At 40.3% G+C, this 17,929-nt stretch overlaps 1 protein-coding gene across 2 annotated transcripts; it reads left to right on the forward strand.

Annotated features, from left to right (window-relative positions):
• Positions 1 to 1,028: 1,028 nt before the first annotated feature.
• On the forward strand, positions 1,029 to 11,062 carry LOC137979733 (mitochondrial basic amino acids transporter-like). 2 transcript variants are annotated; one of them, XM_068827067.1, is made up of 5 exons: positions 1,029 to 1,263; positions 2,980 to 3,023; positions 3,948 to 4,037; positions 8,324 to 8,552; positions 10,257 to 11,062. In XM_068827067.1, the coding sequence occupies exons 1-5, from the start codon at positions 1,224 to 1,226 to the stop codon at positions 10,757 to 10,759; spliced, it is 906 nt and encodes a 301-aa protein (XP_068683168.1). In that variant the 5' UTR covers positions 1,029 to 1,223; the 3' UTR covers positions 10,760 to 11,062. The 2 variants fall into 2 exon arrangements, with proteins under 2 accessions (XP_068683168.1, XP_068683169.1); XM_068827068.1 differs by lacking the exon at positions 2,980 to 3,023 and having other exon boundaries at positions 1,125 to 1,263; positions 10,257 to 10,911.
• The last annotated feature ends 6,867 nt before the right edge of the window (positions 11,063 to 17,929 follow it).

The following is a 17,929-nucleotide window of genomic DNA, read 5'->3' on the forward strand; positions in this document are numbered from 1 at the left end:
ACCAGATGTCACGCAACTTTCGTTCACTACGCAATCTGAGACTCCTGTTCCGTTTTGTGTGTGGGTGGGTGGGTGTTAATACAGGGAACGTCGATTAGATCAGGAAAGTGAGACATTTTGAAAGTGTAAATGACCTTTTTTATGAACGATCTTAGACATTCATCGTGTTTGGGTAATTTTTTTCGTTCTAGTTCAAGCTTTATTTGAGCAGAAAGGTGGCAACCTCCCAATATATAGGTTTCCTACCACATCCATTTTCCGTTTGAGCGCGGAAACAAGAAAACGTCTGCACGGACGAGTGGCGGTAATGAAGGGACGCTATTTACAGCTGCATAAAGGCCTTAATTTCTCCCTAACCACCATGAATATTACACTGTTTACACGGTCAGTGTAAAACGCAGACTGCAGATTGCAGACCGGGGGTAAAATCATAAGTGCAGACTGAGGTTATAACGTCACTGTTGAAAAAGCCCAAACCCCTTAGAAATGCTAACCTTAGGCCTAAAACAATATTTAGGCTTAACTGTTAGCATTTCTAATGGATTTGGGTTTTTTCAACAGTTAAATTATAACCTCAGTCTGCATTTTACCCCCGGTCTGCAGTCTGCAGTCTGCGTTTTACACTGATCGCTTTTTACATTTACCTGGAAAATTAAGGTCTTTCTTGTGGTAAAAACAGTAAACATTTGCATCTCAAGAGATCTTGAAAATTTAATCCGATACTTTCACATTGTTTCTGTTTGTAATCCTGAGTCAGGGATAATTTTTGTAAATATTTTATTGCCACTTTTTGCTTCTCACTCCATCTGACTGTTCATATTTATACTTCATTTTAACTTAATGAATGAAGATGATGTGAACCATGTGACTGTCTTTGAAGAACGAGGAATAAAGAAAATAGTCGCCCTACATTCTGTAGTTTTCCTCGATTTAGAAACTTAGATAATTTTTTCAATTTAAGCATTGCTTGTAGAACTTGACATCAAATCCAGCCATGTCGTTGTGAGCGACCGCTGACACGATAAAACGATATCGCGGAAGGCGGTCACAGGGTCGTCACAGGGTGGATGTGGCAATTCGCTTCCCTATTGTCTTGAAGTTTATTTTTAGCCGGCCGGAATGGCAGAAGATTCTGGCTGCTCCCGCCGGCGCCTTAAAATGAATCTTTGCGAAAAGAGGTGATCAGATATATTTTTATCTAATGATGTTCGTATACTCAGAGGATGGAAATTGCTCAAGAGTTCATAGCTGGCTGGTTTGCTGGTAATTAAGCTTCATGTTTTTTCATTTTGCTAGTTAAGAGGTTATAGGTTACCAATTTGTGGAGAAAATGGGATTTACAAATCTCTTTATACTCTAGATCTTGAGGCAACTAAATTATATAAGTCATTAACACTTATTTGCTCTTTGATAGCCACTCAGTTGGGAAATGGTTAATTTTTTTGGCTTATGTGTTCTCGTGAAAGGACTAATGTTGAATAAAATAAATGTACATTAATTTTGAAGTGTGGGTTATAGATGAAAGGGAGAAGTGATACTTGTTTTTATTTTGACAGTATAAGCATTTTGTTTCTTTATACAGACACCTGAAAAATGTATTTCATTCAGTAAACAAGAATGACTGATTTGTTATTCATTGCATGAGGATCATGGGGTTCTCAATAGAACTTGTAACCCATAACACCTGTCACAGGTGTCACTAATAAGTGTTACAGCTTTAAAGCACTTCGTTCAGTAAATCAGTTTGTTAATCAATGTTGCAAATAAAAGAATGACTTTTGGAGTGATTAAATGTGTAAAGTATTTAAATGTTAGTTGCTTTTGCAAATTTTCTTGTTGCATAGCCTCTCCACAGAATGACTGAACAATCACTGTATTTGAAGGGCTTCACAGAGCCACCTTAGTAAATTTGAAAGATTCTAGCCCAGGCCACTCGCAGATGGTGGGTTCCAAACATGGCCGCGAAAACTGCAAAGCGAAAGGCTGACCAACCAGGGATCCTTCATTTTTTCTCCAAGTAAAGCGTTGTGATTGCCAGTTGGTAATCACTAATAACTACTGTATTATAGTTTTCTGGTTTGGAAAGTGGTGATTTCAATTCTGAGACCCACTGAACAGATTTAAAAATGCGCAAAAAGGTGTTTGGAAAAAAATGAGAAAAAAATTATACCACCCAAGAATGAAGGAAAAGGTATTTCCAAGCCTTTGTAGTTCAGTCAAAAATAGCACAGCAATGGCTGTTCAAAGGTCATGTTTCCGAGCCTTTGTACTTCAGTCTTATTGTTGAAAATAACACGACAACAGCTTTTTCAAAATTCTATTTAGAACCCTGACTTCTCCCTTTTGTCTTGTTTTTTTTATTGTTTGCTTTCTAAGATATGTTGGTTGCAGTGTACCCGCAATGGGCAAAGAAACAACTGAGATCCAGGCAGCAATTTGAACCTACAACCTGAATTTATGCTGAATCAAATTACCTTGTTGACCCCTTGATTCAGACCCTAATTTGTATATTAAAGGACCCATATTTAATTTGTTTGGCTTGCCAGGAGTCCTTGTAGTTTAATGATCATAGCATCCTACTGTACGCAGGTCATCACTCCGATTTCTTTTTCATTTGTTACCAAGAAACTAACTTATTATCCTTGGCACGACACGTCACACAGTTGCCACCATCGATAGTAAATAAATGCATTTAACCTATTCATTCCTGAGATGGCCCAGGATGCCACCACGAGTTAATGGGTTAAGACCTGTTCAATCAATCACAATCATAAATTATTGTTGTCAGTGTTACATGGTCTTCCTAAGAGTTATTTATGTTTAAATGGCTAGCATAAAGTATGTATTGAGATACCTAATTACTGAAATTACAGAAAGAAATGAAACAAACTTAATTTCCAGAAAGTAAAACAGTCAAAAAGTCTTTCCCACTGAATGAGATTTTAAACCTTTTGAATGAGATTTGTAACCTCCTTGTAGGATGTGCAGGAGTTGTGGTTTCTCAGCCCTTGGATACTGTGAAGGTAACAGACAAACAAATTGTGATTTCAGAGGAATTATGTGTTCTAGTACAATGTTACAGGTTGAAAATTGTAGAAGCTAAAAATTATTTTGATTCTGGTGTTATTGGCCCACAGTAAAGTTTTTGGCCTGGTTTTTAATATCACAGTTATCGTGGGTGTAAATAGAAAGATGTCATTTCCTAATCATTTCCAATCATCTAATTAACTTCTGCTGTTATAAATTTCTTTTTTTTTTAATTGATTACTTTTGACAACTGAATTAAGTTAATCACGTTTTAGTGGAAGAAAAAACTATTAATTTACTGGGTCTATTCTGATGGGATGCCAAGTCAGCTTTTCGGCTGGGAGGCTTTAATGATCATACATGTATATTGCCATTCTCACTAATAATAATTTTATTGGCAAAACGTTAGTATATTGTTAAACCAACATTATGTACATACATGTACAAGCCATGTTAGTAAGGGAAATTTTGTGTTCTGTTTCAACAATATTGTACATGTTCCTTGAGAAAAATTGGCTCACCTTGTGAAAAAGAATTACCTAAATGCAAATACTTACAATAGTAGGTGTGGTACCTTATGCAAATGCTGGTTATTAATTATTTGTCAATCAATCATGGATGAGTACAGAGCTCTGTGAAAATTTGTGAATTATGGCGATTGTCTTATTTTACAAGATGCTGCTTGATATTAATTTCTTGCCATGGTAATAGTTTACCATACCATATGGAATTAACCTGCGATCAAGCGTACTTTTCTCGCACCTTGTCTAAGAAAAAGTACGCCTGATCAGAGGTTAATATGGAATGAGTAATGCTTAGTTCCAAAAAGGAAAGGAAAAGAACATATCTTGCTCATATTTTTATGCAAACTCTGCCAGCACACTCTTTATTTCTTTAATTCTTGTCTAAAATCTGTGCAGGTCAGGCTGCAAGTGCTGAGTTCAGTCGCAGGCAAGCAGGCTCCAACCAGTACATTCTCCTGTTTCATGAATATTGTCAAGAATGAAAAGGTAATGTAATGTCTACCACAAGAATTGCCGGGAAAGTTACTAGAAAAGGGATTTGATAACTTCCATCCACAGTGATTGGGTTCCTTGGTGGCTGTAATGCTAATATATGCAAAGGGTTTTAATTTTTTAAGGGAGCCTAGTAGATTGATGTATCCCCTTTCGCTCTTTCTTGTCAATTACAATTATGTCTGGTCTTCTTGCCTCTATCACATTGTCACACTGAACATTGATATCCCACAAAACTTTGACTTCTTCATTTTCAACTACTCCTTCTGGGACATATTCATACCACTTTTCTGTATGCTCCAATGCATTCTTCATCCCAATGGACTTTCTTTGCTACATTGTCGTGTCATCTCTTATATTCTTTCTGAGCCAATTTCACACATCTACATACTAAGTGTTGCATGCTTGCACATTTTTTTCCACATAATCTACACTGGGGGCTTTCACTGGTCTTATCGATGTAGTGCTTTACATAGTTTGTCCTGATGGCCTGTTCCTGTGCAGCACATAACAATGCTTCTGTCCCAATCTTCAGATCACATTTGGATAACCATTGCCAAGTTTTATTGTTATCAACATTCTCCGGCATTTCCCTGACGAACTGTCCATACATTTTCTTTTCAGTCCAGTTTTGTTTAAATTCTCCACTTGTTAAAGTATCTTCCGTATTGATTGTTTCAGCTGCAGAAACTCCCTTTATGAGGTTTTCTTCAGAATTGGCAACATAAAAACCTAAACTATTTTCTTCTTCTCTAACGCAACACTCCACACTCATCATGCCTCTACCTCCCTCTTTCCTCTTAATGTACAATCTGTCCACATCGCTCTTCGGATGTAATGCTCCATACATTGTCATTGTTTTCCTTGATTTCCTATCCACGTTTTTTAACTCACTCTCTTTCCACTGCTCCATATCTGAATACGGCCACTGCCCATGTATTTATTGGACCAGCTGTTATTTTGTTTTTCCCATTTAGTTTTGATTTTAGGATCAGTCGAAGCCTTTGCTTATATTCCTTTATTGTTTTGTTTTTATTTCATCCTCTTTGATCTTATCCAAGTCAATTTTTTATTATTATTATTATTATTATTATTATTATTATTATTATTATTATTATTATTATTATTATTATTATTATTATTATTATTAGTATTATTATTATTAAGTGGAATACCACTTAAGGTTGCTTACTACAGTTTTTCAAAGAAAAAGATCAGGATTTTGAAATCTGTGAAATTAAAGCAACAGGATGTCTCTTCTGAAGTTTTAGTCGCTGCAATTAATGGAAAATGTAATTTTACCTAACAAATAAATGCAAATCAGGGGAATATGTTTAATTAATGTAGTGACCGAGCAATAGGCAATAGGGTTTTTTCTTCCCGAATTTTCTCCCTACCCCCTCCCCATAAACTCCTGCTACGCACCGATCTGAGGCTACCGACCTCCTGGATGGGGGGGCTTTTTCTCATTCGCCATTTTCAGCGGTTTCTTTGCACACAAGTATTGCGGGCTCGTATTTTGTTGTACGAAATCGCTGACAACACAATGCAGCGCAACGATTTTGCGACTAAAGTTTGCGAAAATCAGGACTAAATTTTCGTATCTTGAGGCAAAATTGCGACTGGATTTTCTCGTTAATTTCGAGCCCTTTTGTACACGGCATCAACTACTTTTCGCGAGAAATCTTCCTTATTGTCCTGAGTCATCTTCCTGTAAAGGGCGTACTCAGCTGCGCTCGGTGATGATTTGGCTCCATGCTCTTCATATCTGCGGTAACCACGATTTTTTCCACTCTGAATCTGACGATTACTCCTATCAGGTGAGGGTACTGGTATTTTCTGGTCCTCTTAACAACTGCTGGTTTAACGATATTCCACCACTCCGAGAGGCACAATCAAACACTACTTCCGTTTCTTCTAGCTTCCTAGGATACCACACAGCGTGATCGGTTTGAGGTTAACAAGATGTCATCGGGCACCTGTCTCAATGCGCCTTCTGCTCAGTACTTCTCGACTATGTAGTGGTGTACTTGCTGCGGAATATTGGTTATCTCTGCATCTTTCCTTTCCGCCACGTTAGTCATCTTTCTGCCGTTGGAAGACTATTTGGTAGGTCAGGTGTTTCTTGACGGAATGGAAACGTAAGCTGATAGTGCCCATTCACCAGGATCACCATTTCTGGAGCTTTCCGGTCCTCAAAGGATATGCCTTCTTCAAAGTCAGCAGAAACTTCATTGAACTCTTTGTCGTACATGCATTTCAACTGCGCATTCAATCTTTCTTGATCTGTACGGGTAAAGTTCACATGAACACGATCTCCTGCAGGTTCTGCAAATGGGGCCATAGAGGGTCCACTGCCATGGGTTCACTGTGTTTCCCTTCTCTCTTGTTTAGCTGCTGCTTATCAATGATGTCTGGACGATCACCGCCAATCAGGCTGGTTACGTTCTTGTCCCCAGTATTCGGTAGGTTGACATCAGAAAAGTGGAGCCATCTCCTCTTAAGTCTTCGTTGGTGGGTACGTGCCCTCGTGCAACTGGAAGACAGTCTGTAGTCAAAACATTGGTAGGCTGAAACTTTTCATCCCCTTCATGTCCAACCTAACTTCATGACCGAATCTTTCCTCTTCAAGGTTAGCAGTCGTCACCGTGAAGCTGGTGGGTTTCATGTCTTTCAAGCCTAAATCTTCCACCAGACTTCGCAAACAAAATGTTGCATCAGAATCTCCGTCCAAGAGATCGTAAGTGGTTATTTCTTTTGTGCTTCCTTGACAGCTTATCTTAACAGGAACGACTTTGAAGCACACTCTCGGTCGACTTTCTCTAACCGAACAAACTGCTACGGATCCGCTGGACCTTGCAGTTCTGGACTCGTCAACAACCAGGGAAGTGAACGCATTCACTGTCTTTCGCATTGTGGATGCGAAATTAATATGAGGATTAGTGACAGGCTGTCGCGTGTTACTGCCAGGCACTCGATTCTCTGGTGTTTCACAACTTTTAGCCCAGAGAGAGTTTTCTCTAACGTTCTCTCCTGAAGAGCGTACCAGATAGTGGCTACACTGCCTAGCAATATGTCCGTCGTCAAGACATTCTACAGAGCTTGTGCTGCCGAACAGTTCTGAGGCGTTCACTCAACGGTGCGCCTCTGAAGGCCCGGAATCTCCAGACACCATGTAGTCCAGAACAATCGGCGCAACTTCTGTTATGCTCTGGGTAACGTGTTCGCGCTTTGTCGGGTCCGATCACTTGTAGTGGCAAGCGCCGTAACTCTAGGCTGGCGTTCTGGCTTTCCTTTGATAGATTCACTCCTGTCTCTTTTTCTGACAAAAGATGACCTCAACTCTTGTCCGTACCTGTTGTCATGGTCGATATGTCCCTCTACTCTCCGAAGAAACTCGACAAAATCCGCATACTCAGCTTGTCCTTCACGCACGGTAAGATCTCCCTCTCTGTGTACCCACTTTTTCTTCAGACCTTCATCGGGTACCTTTCTCATCAGCATGACTAATCCATCTTCATTGTTACGGTTTGCGTTGTTACGGCCCGTACTTGCTAGGACCCTCCTGGTGTCTTCCCCCACAAATTCCATGTGGGATAGGGCGTCTGCTTTCCGCACTTAAAGTTCCTTTAATCTTTCCGTATGGGCCTCTGTAATCATATGGGGCTGGCCAAAGTTCTCCTGGAGTGTTCTGCATGCTTCTGTGTACCTTTGAGCCACCGGTAAGTTAACGCAACTTCTGATTGCTTTCTTTGCCCTCTCGGTACACTGAACTAGCAGCCGAGTAAGTTTTTGCGATTCGTCAGACACTAGACTCTCGATGTTGTCTCTGAAGTTCGTCTTGAACTCTGTATATTCTAGGGGATATCCGCTAACCTTCATCCACTCCACTTTTGGTAACAACAGACTTTGTTTAATTGCCTGCACTATGGTCATCCAAGCGTCAAATTGCGGCAACTGGGGGCTACTCTGACCCGGCGTCAAGTGGCTGAAACGGGTAGTTTGTTGCGGGGCCATCACTGGTGAAAACTCCGCAGCGGCAACATTCAAGCCTATTGTTTGTGAACTCCGAGGCTCAGTGGACAGGGGTTCTCGCCGATGTGGACTAATAAAGTAATAGATAATATTCCTGAAATCCTGACCCCCCCCCCCCCCCCCATCCCTCCCAGCCTGATATGAAAGTTAGGAGGAACAGGACTTGAGTCTGGCGAAAATGTTGCCAGTCAAAGGTTTATGAGTAAAAAATGTTGAGATCTTCATTTTATATTTTCTGTTTCCAGGTATTTGGTTTGTTCAAGGGCATGGCTCCACCCTTAGCGGCTGTGGCGCTACAAAATGCAATGTTATTTGGTGTGTACGGTAACGTGTTGAATATTTTATCAACAAAGCCGGATCAGAAACCCTCGCTGTTTCACCTCTCTATTGCTGCGACTGCTGCTGGAGTAGCGCAGGTCTGGGTGGTTTGTCCCATGGAACTTGTCAAGATTAAACTGCAGATGCAGACGGAAGGTAAACCTCCACAATTCTAATCGTGTTGATGAAACTTTGTTCAGTTCATGTCCAGAGTGGCTAACATTATCAAAGTTAATAATGTGAAAAAGGCTTTCAAATCGACCACCCTCTTTCTAGCCTCGCTACGACGATTTGATTTGTTTCAAAATAAGGGCAGTGGGACGGTCTAATTAACATAAATACAAAAAATGTAACTTGGTGGTCTCCATTTATGCTAAGTAGTCCATGCAACGTGTAATATTTTAAGGAGCAAGGATTGCTCTTAAGGAGCAAGGATGGCACAGTCAGTTAGTGCGCGGCCTTGGTGCAAGAGGTCCTGAGTTCGATTCCCGGATCTCGCATCCTTGTTTCAACTTCTTTCCTTTCCGTGTAGCTAAGTAGCTTTAAATACCCGTAAAACGGAGCACTGATGGGGAGGGGGGAGTAAAATGAGCGCACCGTCGACCTCAGGTTTGTCAGTTGAATTACTGTTACGAGTTATCGACGTTAAATATGGTTGCTTTACTTTAATACACCCGTGGGGATGGATGGGAAACGGAAACTAGTTGCTAGGCGACGGGCGAAAGGACAACAGACTGAAAAATCAAAGTCCTGGGGCCCGTTTCTCGAAAGTCCCGAAACTTTACGGGCCATTTTCGGGTGTCACAATACCCTTTGTATCTCAAGAACGGAGAAGATTTAATTCGTCAAACTTCAGTGTTATTTTTCTTTTTGTTACCTTGAAAACATGTTAAAAGTTCGGCTCTCCAAAATAAGCGGCTAGCAGTTTCTTAAATGGCTTTTCGAGCCCGAAAAGTTTTCGGGACTTTCGAGGAACGGGCCCCTGGGAAGAACCCCGTAACACCGATCTACGAGCTACTGTAGGTCGTTTATCTTGGTCTTGAATGGACAATGTGTTCCGCTGGTGTGCGGGCTCTACGAAGTCCACGATAATATTAAAAGTGTTAATAAGAACATGAAAGAGGTTGCAATTCACTGTTGTATAGAGTGACAATGTTGTTGTAAAGAGCCATAAGTAATTAAGTACTATTGTTTGTCCGCTGCCGCAGTGAGTGAGCCTGAAGCGAACGAACGAAGGAAGCTATCTAATTCAGTACTCGCACAATCTCATAATACACCTCTGTTACCCCCAAAAACCTTTGCATAACCATTGTTTGCAATTTCTCATGGGACATAAAAATGTCCCAAGAGAAGTCGAAAACAATGCCTATGCAGATTTTTTGGGGGTTAAAGAGGTGATTTGTGCAGGCAGTGAATTAGGAGAACACATTTTTCTTCGCAACGCAAGGGACTGCGGTCAAAGGCGCAAGGAATTGTGGTTGTGCTCGAATGGAGAAATTAAGATGCGCAGTATGATCTTGTTACACCCAAGATCAGAGCCTGCTCTGTTTTTTATTTCACTTCTCGTATCCGCAAACTATAGATATATAGTGTCACTACCACGCAACAAAAAAACAAATTCGAAATCATTCAGTGAAAAAGGCCAAGAACGTGAGATGTTACAAGGAACAAATCTTTCAACCACCTCTCTAATTCTTAGGTCTGTGCGGTACATCGCTTCTGAGTTATTTGTCGAAGCGTTTCACGCAACTTTATAGAGTTTGGTATGAAGACGCCATGTGGTCCACCAATATGGCGGCCGGTCGTCAACGAAAACACGTTATGCAAGTGCTAATCCCTCTCGTTTCTTTAATTCTACAGCGAAACGAACAAGGGCATCCCAATATCGTGGAAGCATAGACTGCGTTCGCAAAATTTACAAAACAACCGGAGTCAAAGGCATTTTTCAAGGCATGTTTCCCCTTGTACTTCGTGATGTTCCTGGATTTGTAGTCTACTTTGGCTCTTACGAAATCCTACTCGATCGTTTGGCACAGAGAAAGTCACGTGGCGACGTGGGTCCACTGGCCTCGATTTTCGCGGGCGGTCTGGCGGGAATGCTGTCATGGACGGCGACATTTCCAATGGACGTTGTTAAATCGCGAATACAAGCGGACGGCAACGAGGGGAAATTTGTATACAAAGGATCTATAGACTGCTTTGTTAAAAGCTACAGATCAGGTGGAATTCAGAGTTTATACACCGGCTTGGGCCCATCTCTTTTGAGAGCATTTCCCACCAATGGAATCATATTCTTTGTTTACAATCTCGTTTCCAACTTTTTCTCAGACAGGTTTTTGCACCTGAATACGAATGTGGAATAGCATGTCTAGCGAATTTTCGGTTTTAACCCGCTCCTCCGGACTTGGTGGAGATATTTTACGGATGCTTTTGAACAACGATATTTTACTCTCGTTTATAACCTCATTTTAAGATGTGGCTATTTAATCCAAGGTTTTGTTTTCAAATTGACATAGGTTTGGAACTATTTAACTCGTTTTTCCAAGTCTTATTTTACTCGCAAACGCGCAGTAAACTGCACAGATTTTTAGTCGGAGAGTTTTCTCCATTTTTATTGTTTCGCCTTGGACTACTTTGGCTAAATAAAGGAGCCATTTGTTTGAAGGAAACCGGATTCATTTATTAATCAGTTTAGACAATAATTTACTCATCCATGCATTTAGGGGCTATGTCATGTTAGTATAGAGCGTTTTCACTCACGTAACCAGCAGCCATATTGGATTACTGAAACAAAAGAAAGTATTTGCTTCAAAATAAATTTTAATTCCCGGAGGATTAGTTTGTTACACCATCATTCGCCCTTGTCACACGGCGGCCATATTGTCCTGGGAGACTAAAAGAGCTTTGTTTTACCACGCCAAACTTCGCAGTGGAAACCATGGGGGTGAGGCTTGGAGTTGTAAAACAAAGCTTTTTTGGTCTCCTGGGACAATATGGCCGCCGTGTGACAAGGGCGAATGGCCGCCATTTCTTCACGGTTTTGGAACACCACATGGCCGCCGTGACGTCATGTGAAAACTCTCTATATCTTTCAGATAGTACGCGTGCTGTGATTGGCTAAATAAGCGGGCCGCATTCTACAGTACGGCCCACTAAGTTTGAAATTTTGATAAAACATTCTCTAGCACGTTTCCATGACGTTTGTGTTACATGAACTAGTAAAACTGTTTGAATCTTGCAAGCAACTATTTTAAATAGCCAAGAAGGTTTAATTGACTCGGCTTTCTTTGTGGCAGCTTAATTCAACTCAGGGCTCGAAATAACGGCCGGTCAAGGGACAATGTCCGAACTGATTTTGGAGTTGACCGGTCAACCTTTCGTCTTGCCGGTCATGTTGACCGGCCACATTTGATCGTTTTGAAAATGAAATAAATTAAAATTTCCATGCTGTTCAGTTGTTTCAGTTACAGCAAGTCGCTGTGTATTGTCATTTGCGGAACTTTGATCTGAAATCCTGGGTGAAATGCAACAAGAACCGTTGTTGACAATGAGTGCTTTAAAAAGCTATGAGCTCTAAGCAACAACTTTTTTGGAAATATGATAACGTCAGTTTTTGTTCATGGGCCCCTGTTTTAAGAGTTATTTATTTTATATAATTTGACGGGCCAGAAATGGTACGTGACCGAGCTAAACTGAATTTGGCCGGTCATCGTGTCCGGAGACTCTCCGGAAATTATTTCGAGCCCTGCAACTAGTTTCCTTTCCCGCGCGCCTAATTATTTTCTCAGTCCGTACTATATAAAATGACGGATCCTCGTTTTTTCTCGTTGATTTGTGGCCCTCGCATAAATCAACGGTTTTCTTTCGGGGGGAGGGTATGGCTACACATAGGCTACCAAGTCAGTTTCGTCAACCTCAATCCTATGCCGCGTTGTTTTAGAGACAAAATTCAAACACGCCATTCTAGTTTTCATTTCGACAATTCAAATATTCAATTCGCGTCAAGTCACAGGTCATTGTTTTACCAATACAAAAAGAATCCTAAACGTTCATTTAAGCTATTACCTTGGGCCTATTGAGCATACCCGGCTGTATCGTATACGACGGAACTCGCGCGTTAACTCCAGAGGATAAAGCAAACGTCTTTAATCAATTCTTTTGTTCAGTATTTAATAAAAGGATCGATAATCTGCCTTCCATACCAGGACACGGATGTGATTATTCAACTGTTTTGCCTGTACATCTCATTAATGATCTGATTTGTACACCTAGTGAGGTTGCTAGAGTACTGAAATCTCTAAGTGTAAACAAGGCCTGTGGACCAGATGGGGTTTCCCCAAGGGTGCTCAAAGAATGCCACATGTAACTGCAATTGTGGCTCCATCTTTGACGAGGCTATTTAATTACTCCCTTTCTCGTGGCACACTACCTATTGACTGGAAGACGGCCAACGTAGTTCCAATTTTTAAGTCGGGGGAGCAAACGGCAAGTGATAACTATCGCCCTCGCGGTTTCTTTACCTAGTGTGGTTGTCAAGTCTTTAGAACGTCTTATACACAATCACATAGTGAGTTTTCTTTCTGATAATAAGTTATAATGTGATAATCAACATGGCTTCAGATCAGACCACTTCGCTCATGTGTAACTCAGCTGCTCCAGCTTGTCCACGAGTGGCTTAGTATTCTTGAAGAGCGTGGCTATGTGGATGCAATTTTTGTAGACTTTGCGAAAGACTTCGATAATAAAAGTGTCCCATCCTCACCTGCTACGAAACTCCAACATCATGGAATCAAGGGTCAATTATTGGAATGGATTTCAGATTTCTTGACTACAAGAAGACAACAAGTAGTAATTGTTGGCCATTCTTCCGGCGGGTCTGAAGGTAACATCTGGCGTGCCTCCAGGAAGTATTTTGGGTCCCTTTCTCTTTCTTGTTTATAATACAACCTCGTTCCCAGGACCTTTTCCCAAGCCAGGGAAAAGGTCCTGTGAACGAGGTTGGTTTATAATAATGACTTTCCTTTAGCAGTTAAGTGTAACTGGGGACTCTTTGCTTGACGACAGTATACTTCATCGGAAAGTTACTTCAGAGTAGGATTGTGAAGATCTTCAAACTGACCTCCATAGTGCCTATGACTGGTGTAACTCCTGGCTTGTTACTCTGAAGTCCGAAAAGTCCAAGGTCCTACACCTATCGAGATCCAAGGATCCATATAATCATCATGAGTACTGGTTGTCTGACAAACCCTTATCAGCAGTAGATAACCACAAGCACCTTGGTGTCTGGCTGGAGTCTTCCCTGTCTTGGGATAGTCATATAAACTATATTTGTGCCAAAGCTAACAAGATTCTAGGTTTGATCAGGTGAGCCTTTGGTTCAAACAATCCTGAAGGTGCCTCGACAGCATATAAGACCTTAGTGCGTCCAATTTTGGAAGATGGCTGTCAGGTCTGGAATCCGTGTTTAGTGAACACATCAAAAGTGTAAAGTCGATACAGCGGCGAGCCACTCGAGTCATTTGCGGATCAGAGAAAGAATATCAGGAAAGACTTAAGGTCCTGAAATGGCCTTCGCTTGAGTTACGAGTTACGAAGTTTATCTGCTTAGTGCAGATGTACAAGATTATTTTCGGACACTGTGACATTGATCCTCGTATGTTTTTTTAATTGATTTTAATGTATTAGCGAAAACGCGTAGAAACCATCATTTTAAGATAAGACCTAAGAAGACACGTACAAATTACTTAAATTTTCATTTTTTAATCGCTACATAACAGACTGGAATAGTATTCCATCGAACATCATGCATGCACCTTCATTAAGCAGTTTTAAGTCCCATCTATTAGATCATTCGTGTCATTTTAAATCAGGTGTAACTCGTGAGTGACAAGTAGATTAGCTTTGGGCCGTATTTAAATTTTATTTCATAATTTTTAGTGTCAATTTTGGTATGCAATTTAATTAGGTTAGTTTTGGGCTGCATTTAAACTTTACCTCTTAATTTTTAGAATGTTTATTTTTGGAGAATGTTCAGTTGTATGGGAATTTAGTTTCCCCCAATTATTCTCCGGTCATGCACTTCTTGTATCTTCTGTAATTTTTTTACTTGTATTAGCATGACAAAGTATTACTAAACTTAAACTTAAACTTAATTGAATTGCCGAATATTACCGAATTGAATGTTTGAATTGGGGAATTGAAGGGTTAAATTTCCAAATGCATATTTAAGTTTTGACACTAAAAACGAGCTATACTAATACAGGCTTTCGTTGTTTTTCATTGTTTTCCTTTCTTGTTGTCAAGAGAGAGACAGGTTTACGCTCTATTCAACTTGATTTTAACAGGTTTTTACTCAGATCAAATATCAGTATTTATTAAAAACTGAACTACGGATATCACATTTCCAGCATTTTCATTGACTCGCCGGACACAGGTTATCAGCTCATATACCTGCACTACCAAATATGGTCAATGAACACAGCAACAAATACACAGTTTTGCGGCTCCGAGGAAAAATGGCCAAATAAATTCAACATAAAAGAGTTGTGATGTTGGGGTTTTTAATAAAACAATTACCCTACTCGGGCTTGCTGGATGTTAAATATTTGTATTGAGATATGACTTCAGGAAAACAATAATTTTAACACTCTCATCTAAGCACTTATATATGTTGAACGTACTTATATATATTGAACGTAAGTTACTGTTCTTGGATACAGTAGCAACTGCACGTGTGTAAGCCTTACAGCGAAATCAGATACTCGGAGAATAGAGTCATCAGAATCATTAACTATGATAGAATGCCTTCAACACGCAGGAAATTAAAGTTGCATGCGCATTTTCTTTTTCAAAACTTAATATTTTCTTCCAGTCCGGTCGAGGGACCAAAAATACAAGAATGCCATTGCATGCTCAATATTCCGGAAATACGCGACCCTTTGATGATGGCACTTGAACGGAAGCCGTCGTTAGATTCAAGTGTTCTTTCAGCCGGCACTCAAGCGGAGGCATGCGACTGAGTGTCCGTTAGAGTAGCCAACGAAATTCAGTGCTCTGGCGCGATGGAATTTTTTTCTTGTTATGCCGTAAGAAGAGCGGCGTATCCACGAACAGTAAGCTTGTGTGTGCATGTTCGGCAATCCGGCACTGCGCGATCAACGCACGCAGGCTACCCAGACTCCTCTCGCTTTCCAAATAATCGCTCCAGATTCACACGCTGTCTAAACGCGGAAAAGAACAATTGAATGAACACGAAAATAATAATACAAAAAAGTCCACATACGTATAACTTGTGCCATAAGGACTATTTAAATTAGCTTAGGTGGTGGATCCCGGCCAAGGCATTTGCCTAGATGTAGTTGTAGAACTTTATTTCTATTCGGATTTTACGAGTGCTAGTATCTCCGAAACTAATACCGCATTCACACCAAAGCTTAAACACGTTTAAAAGCTGTTTAGTTAAACATGGTTTAAAATTGTTTTCTTGATACAAGTTACTAACTGACATAATGTAGACAATAAAGACGCACATTAGAACTTACACGAACCCTACGTAAAATTCAGTCTTTCAGCCTTCCGTTGCTCATTTTTATTTTGTTAAACCTGGTTTAACTAAACGTGTTTAGTTGGTGTGAATCAGGTTTAACATTAAAAACTACTTTAGCAATACAAGGTACAACTACTTTCAGTCATCTAAAAATTAACTTTCCAATAGCTGGTGTAAAAGTAGTCGATGAGGCGCACTTCATATACATTTTACATCGAGTCCAAGGTTGAAATGGCTGAATGTTGAACGAGTAGGGATGGTCACCTTATTCACAACTAGCTTGTTGAATCCCCTGATATTTAATATATTAACTACGACAAATTAAACGCAAAGCACCAGAGTTTAATAAGAAGGTAGCATGTTCAGTCCAAGCACTTCTATATAAGCGTATTAAAGAACGTCTTGGATTCTCTCATTTTTCAAAGAGACGATATCTTACTTCAAGTAGGGAACAATAATGGTTCGTATGGTAATCAAATACTAGACACAGTGCCGTCTTATTCAGTATTTGCAGCTGCTCCATTAAAATGGCAGAAAGCACTGAAATAATTAAAATAGGGAACTGTAAAAGCTTTAAATAGCCTTACTCAAACTTCCTTGAAAACAAGGTGTCGGAAGCGGAAGCCGATGACGAATTATAAGAATTAATACTCTTCAGTGTTAGTCCCTCCAAAATTTGCATAAAGGCATTGTTTTTATTTTCCCTTGGGACTTATAATGGGAAGTCTGAGAAACTGGAAAAAATGGCGCTGCAAAATTTTGGAGGGACAAGCAAAAGAGTATTATGGTATTTTTGATACTGGTTAATTGGCTTTTCAAAGTGAGGAGAATTTCCCAGCCCCCTTGTCAGTGTGAATGTCGACCTTAAGCTATCGGTTTTAAAAACCAATACATGCAACTTGTTTGGTGGAAATGTCGTAGTATAACTTTTTCACCAGCGCACAGGGGAGGGTTCATGTCTTGAAAGGACGGGAGAAGGCGGGAATGGCAGGGAAGTATTACCGCCAGGGCATTATTGCCAGTGAAATGTAAATTGTGTGTTGCTCAAAAACGCGAAATTAAAGTGATTCAAAATATAAAATTTTCGCAAAATCGAAACATGGGGCACATCAAAATCGCGAAATAAATATGTCGAGAAAATTTCAAGAAAAAAGTAAATCATCATCGCACGCACAAATTATGAACTAGACCAAAAGTCCATGGCTCTCGACAAGACAAAGGAATTTCTTAGTATCGATCGCACGTGGTCTGAGTCTGGCCTGTATTGGTCTGTATTGGGAAAGCAAAACGGTACACTGACGGTACAAGCGAATAAGGTCTATTTACTCGTTACGTATTCAGTCGACAAACCAACTTGATCGCAATGTGAAAACTATGAAAAAACCAGATGAAGTAACTTTTATTTGGCAGATAACAGACAAACGGGAGAAGTTATCCTGGAACTTAGCAATTGTCTCTCATAAACACCTGAAAACTTGAGGGGGCTTCACGAACCCAGCATGACCGGCCTCTGCCATGCCGGTGCAGTGTTCTAAAAATAGCTGAGCTATGAAGCTACTCTGTTGGAATAGGTCAATTGCCTACAATTTGCTCCACACAGTGACTAGCCGCTCCATTTTATTCTTTCGTCAGTCTGCTAGTATTGTACTGTTATAATTCTTCTACCCATTAGTAGACAACGCCGTCGATTCACGATAAAGTACTAGACCAGTTTTGTATTATGTGGCGCGACGTACCTCGAAAAACAAAGTATATTCACATGTAAAACTCAGCGACCGGGTGTTCTAGAAGTATTTAGCCAGAAGAATTCAGATCGATAAATCGCAAGGAACCTGATCCTCACAAACCACTTTGAAACGTGGTTGCAGCACTGATAACAAAGCGCCAAAAGACACTACCGGATGTCGTGTTGCCAACACTATATTCGTAACTACCCAATCACATTTCATCTGGTTATGACATCACTTCAGGTCAACAAAAAGTGCAC

This window comes from Montipora foliosa, chromosome 12 (genome assembly GCF_036669935.1).
Source record: "Montipora foliosa isolate CH-2021 chromosome 12, ASM3666993v2, whole genome shotgun sequence".
NCBI classification, from domain to species: Eukaryota; Metazoa; Cnidaria; class Anthozoa; order Scleractinia; family Acroporidae; genus Montipora; species Montipora foliosa.

What these genes read in the sequence shown, in the direction of transcription:
- LOC137979733 (XM_068827067.1), top strand. Translation starts at nt 1,224, where the DNA reads ATGGAAATTGCTCAAGAGTTCATAGCTGGCTGGTTTGCTG. An exon ending in CATAGCTGGCTGGTTTGCTG is followed by an intron (nt 1,264 to 2,979) that starts GTAATTAAGCTT and finishes ACCTCCTTGTAG; the next exon opens with GATGTGCAGGAGTTGTGGTT. An exon ending in ATATTGTCAAGAATGAAAAG is followed by an intron (nt 4,038 to 8,323) that starts GTAATGTAATGT and finishes TTCTGTTTCCAG; the next exon opens with GTATTTGGTTTGTTCAAGGG.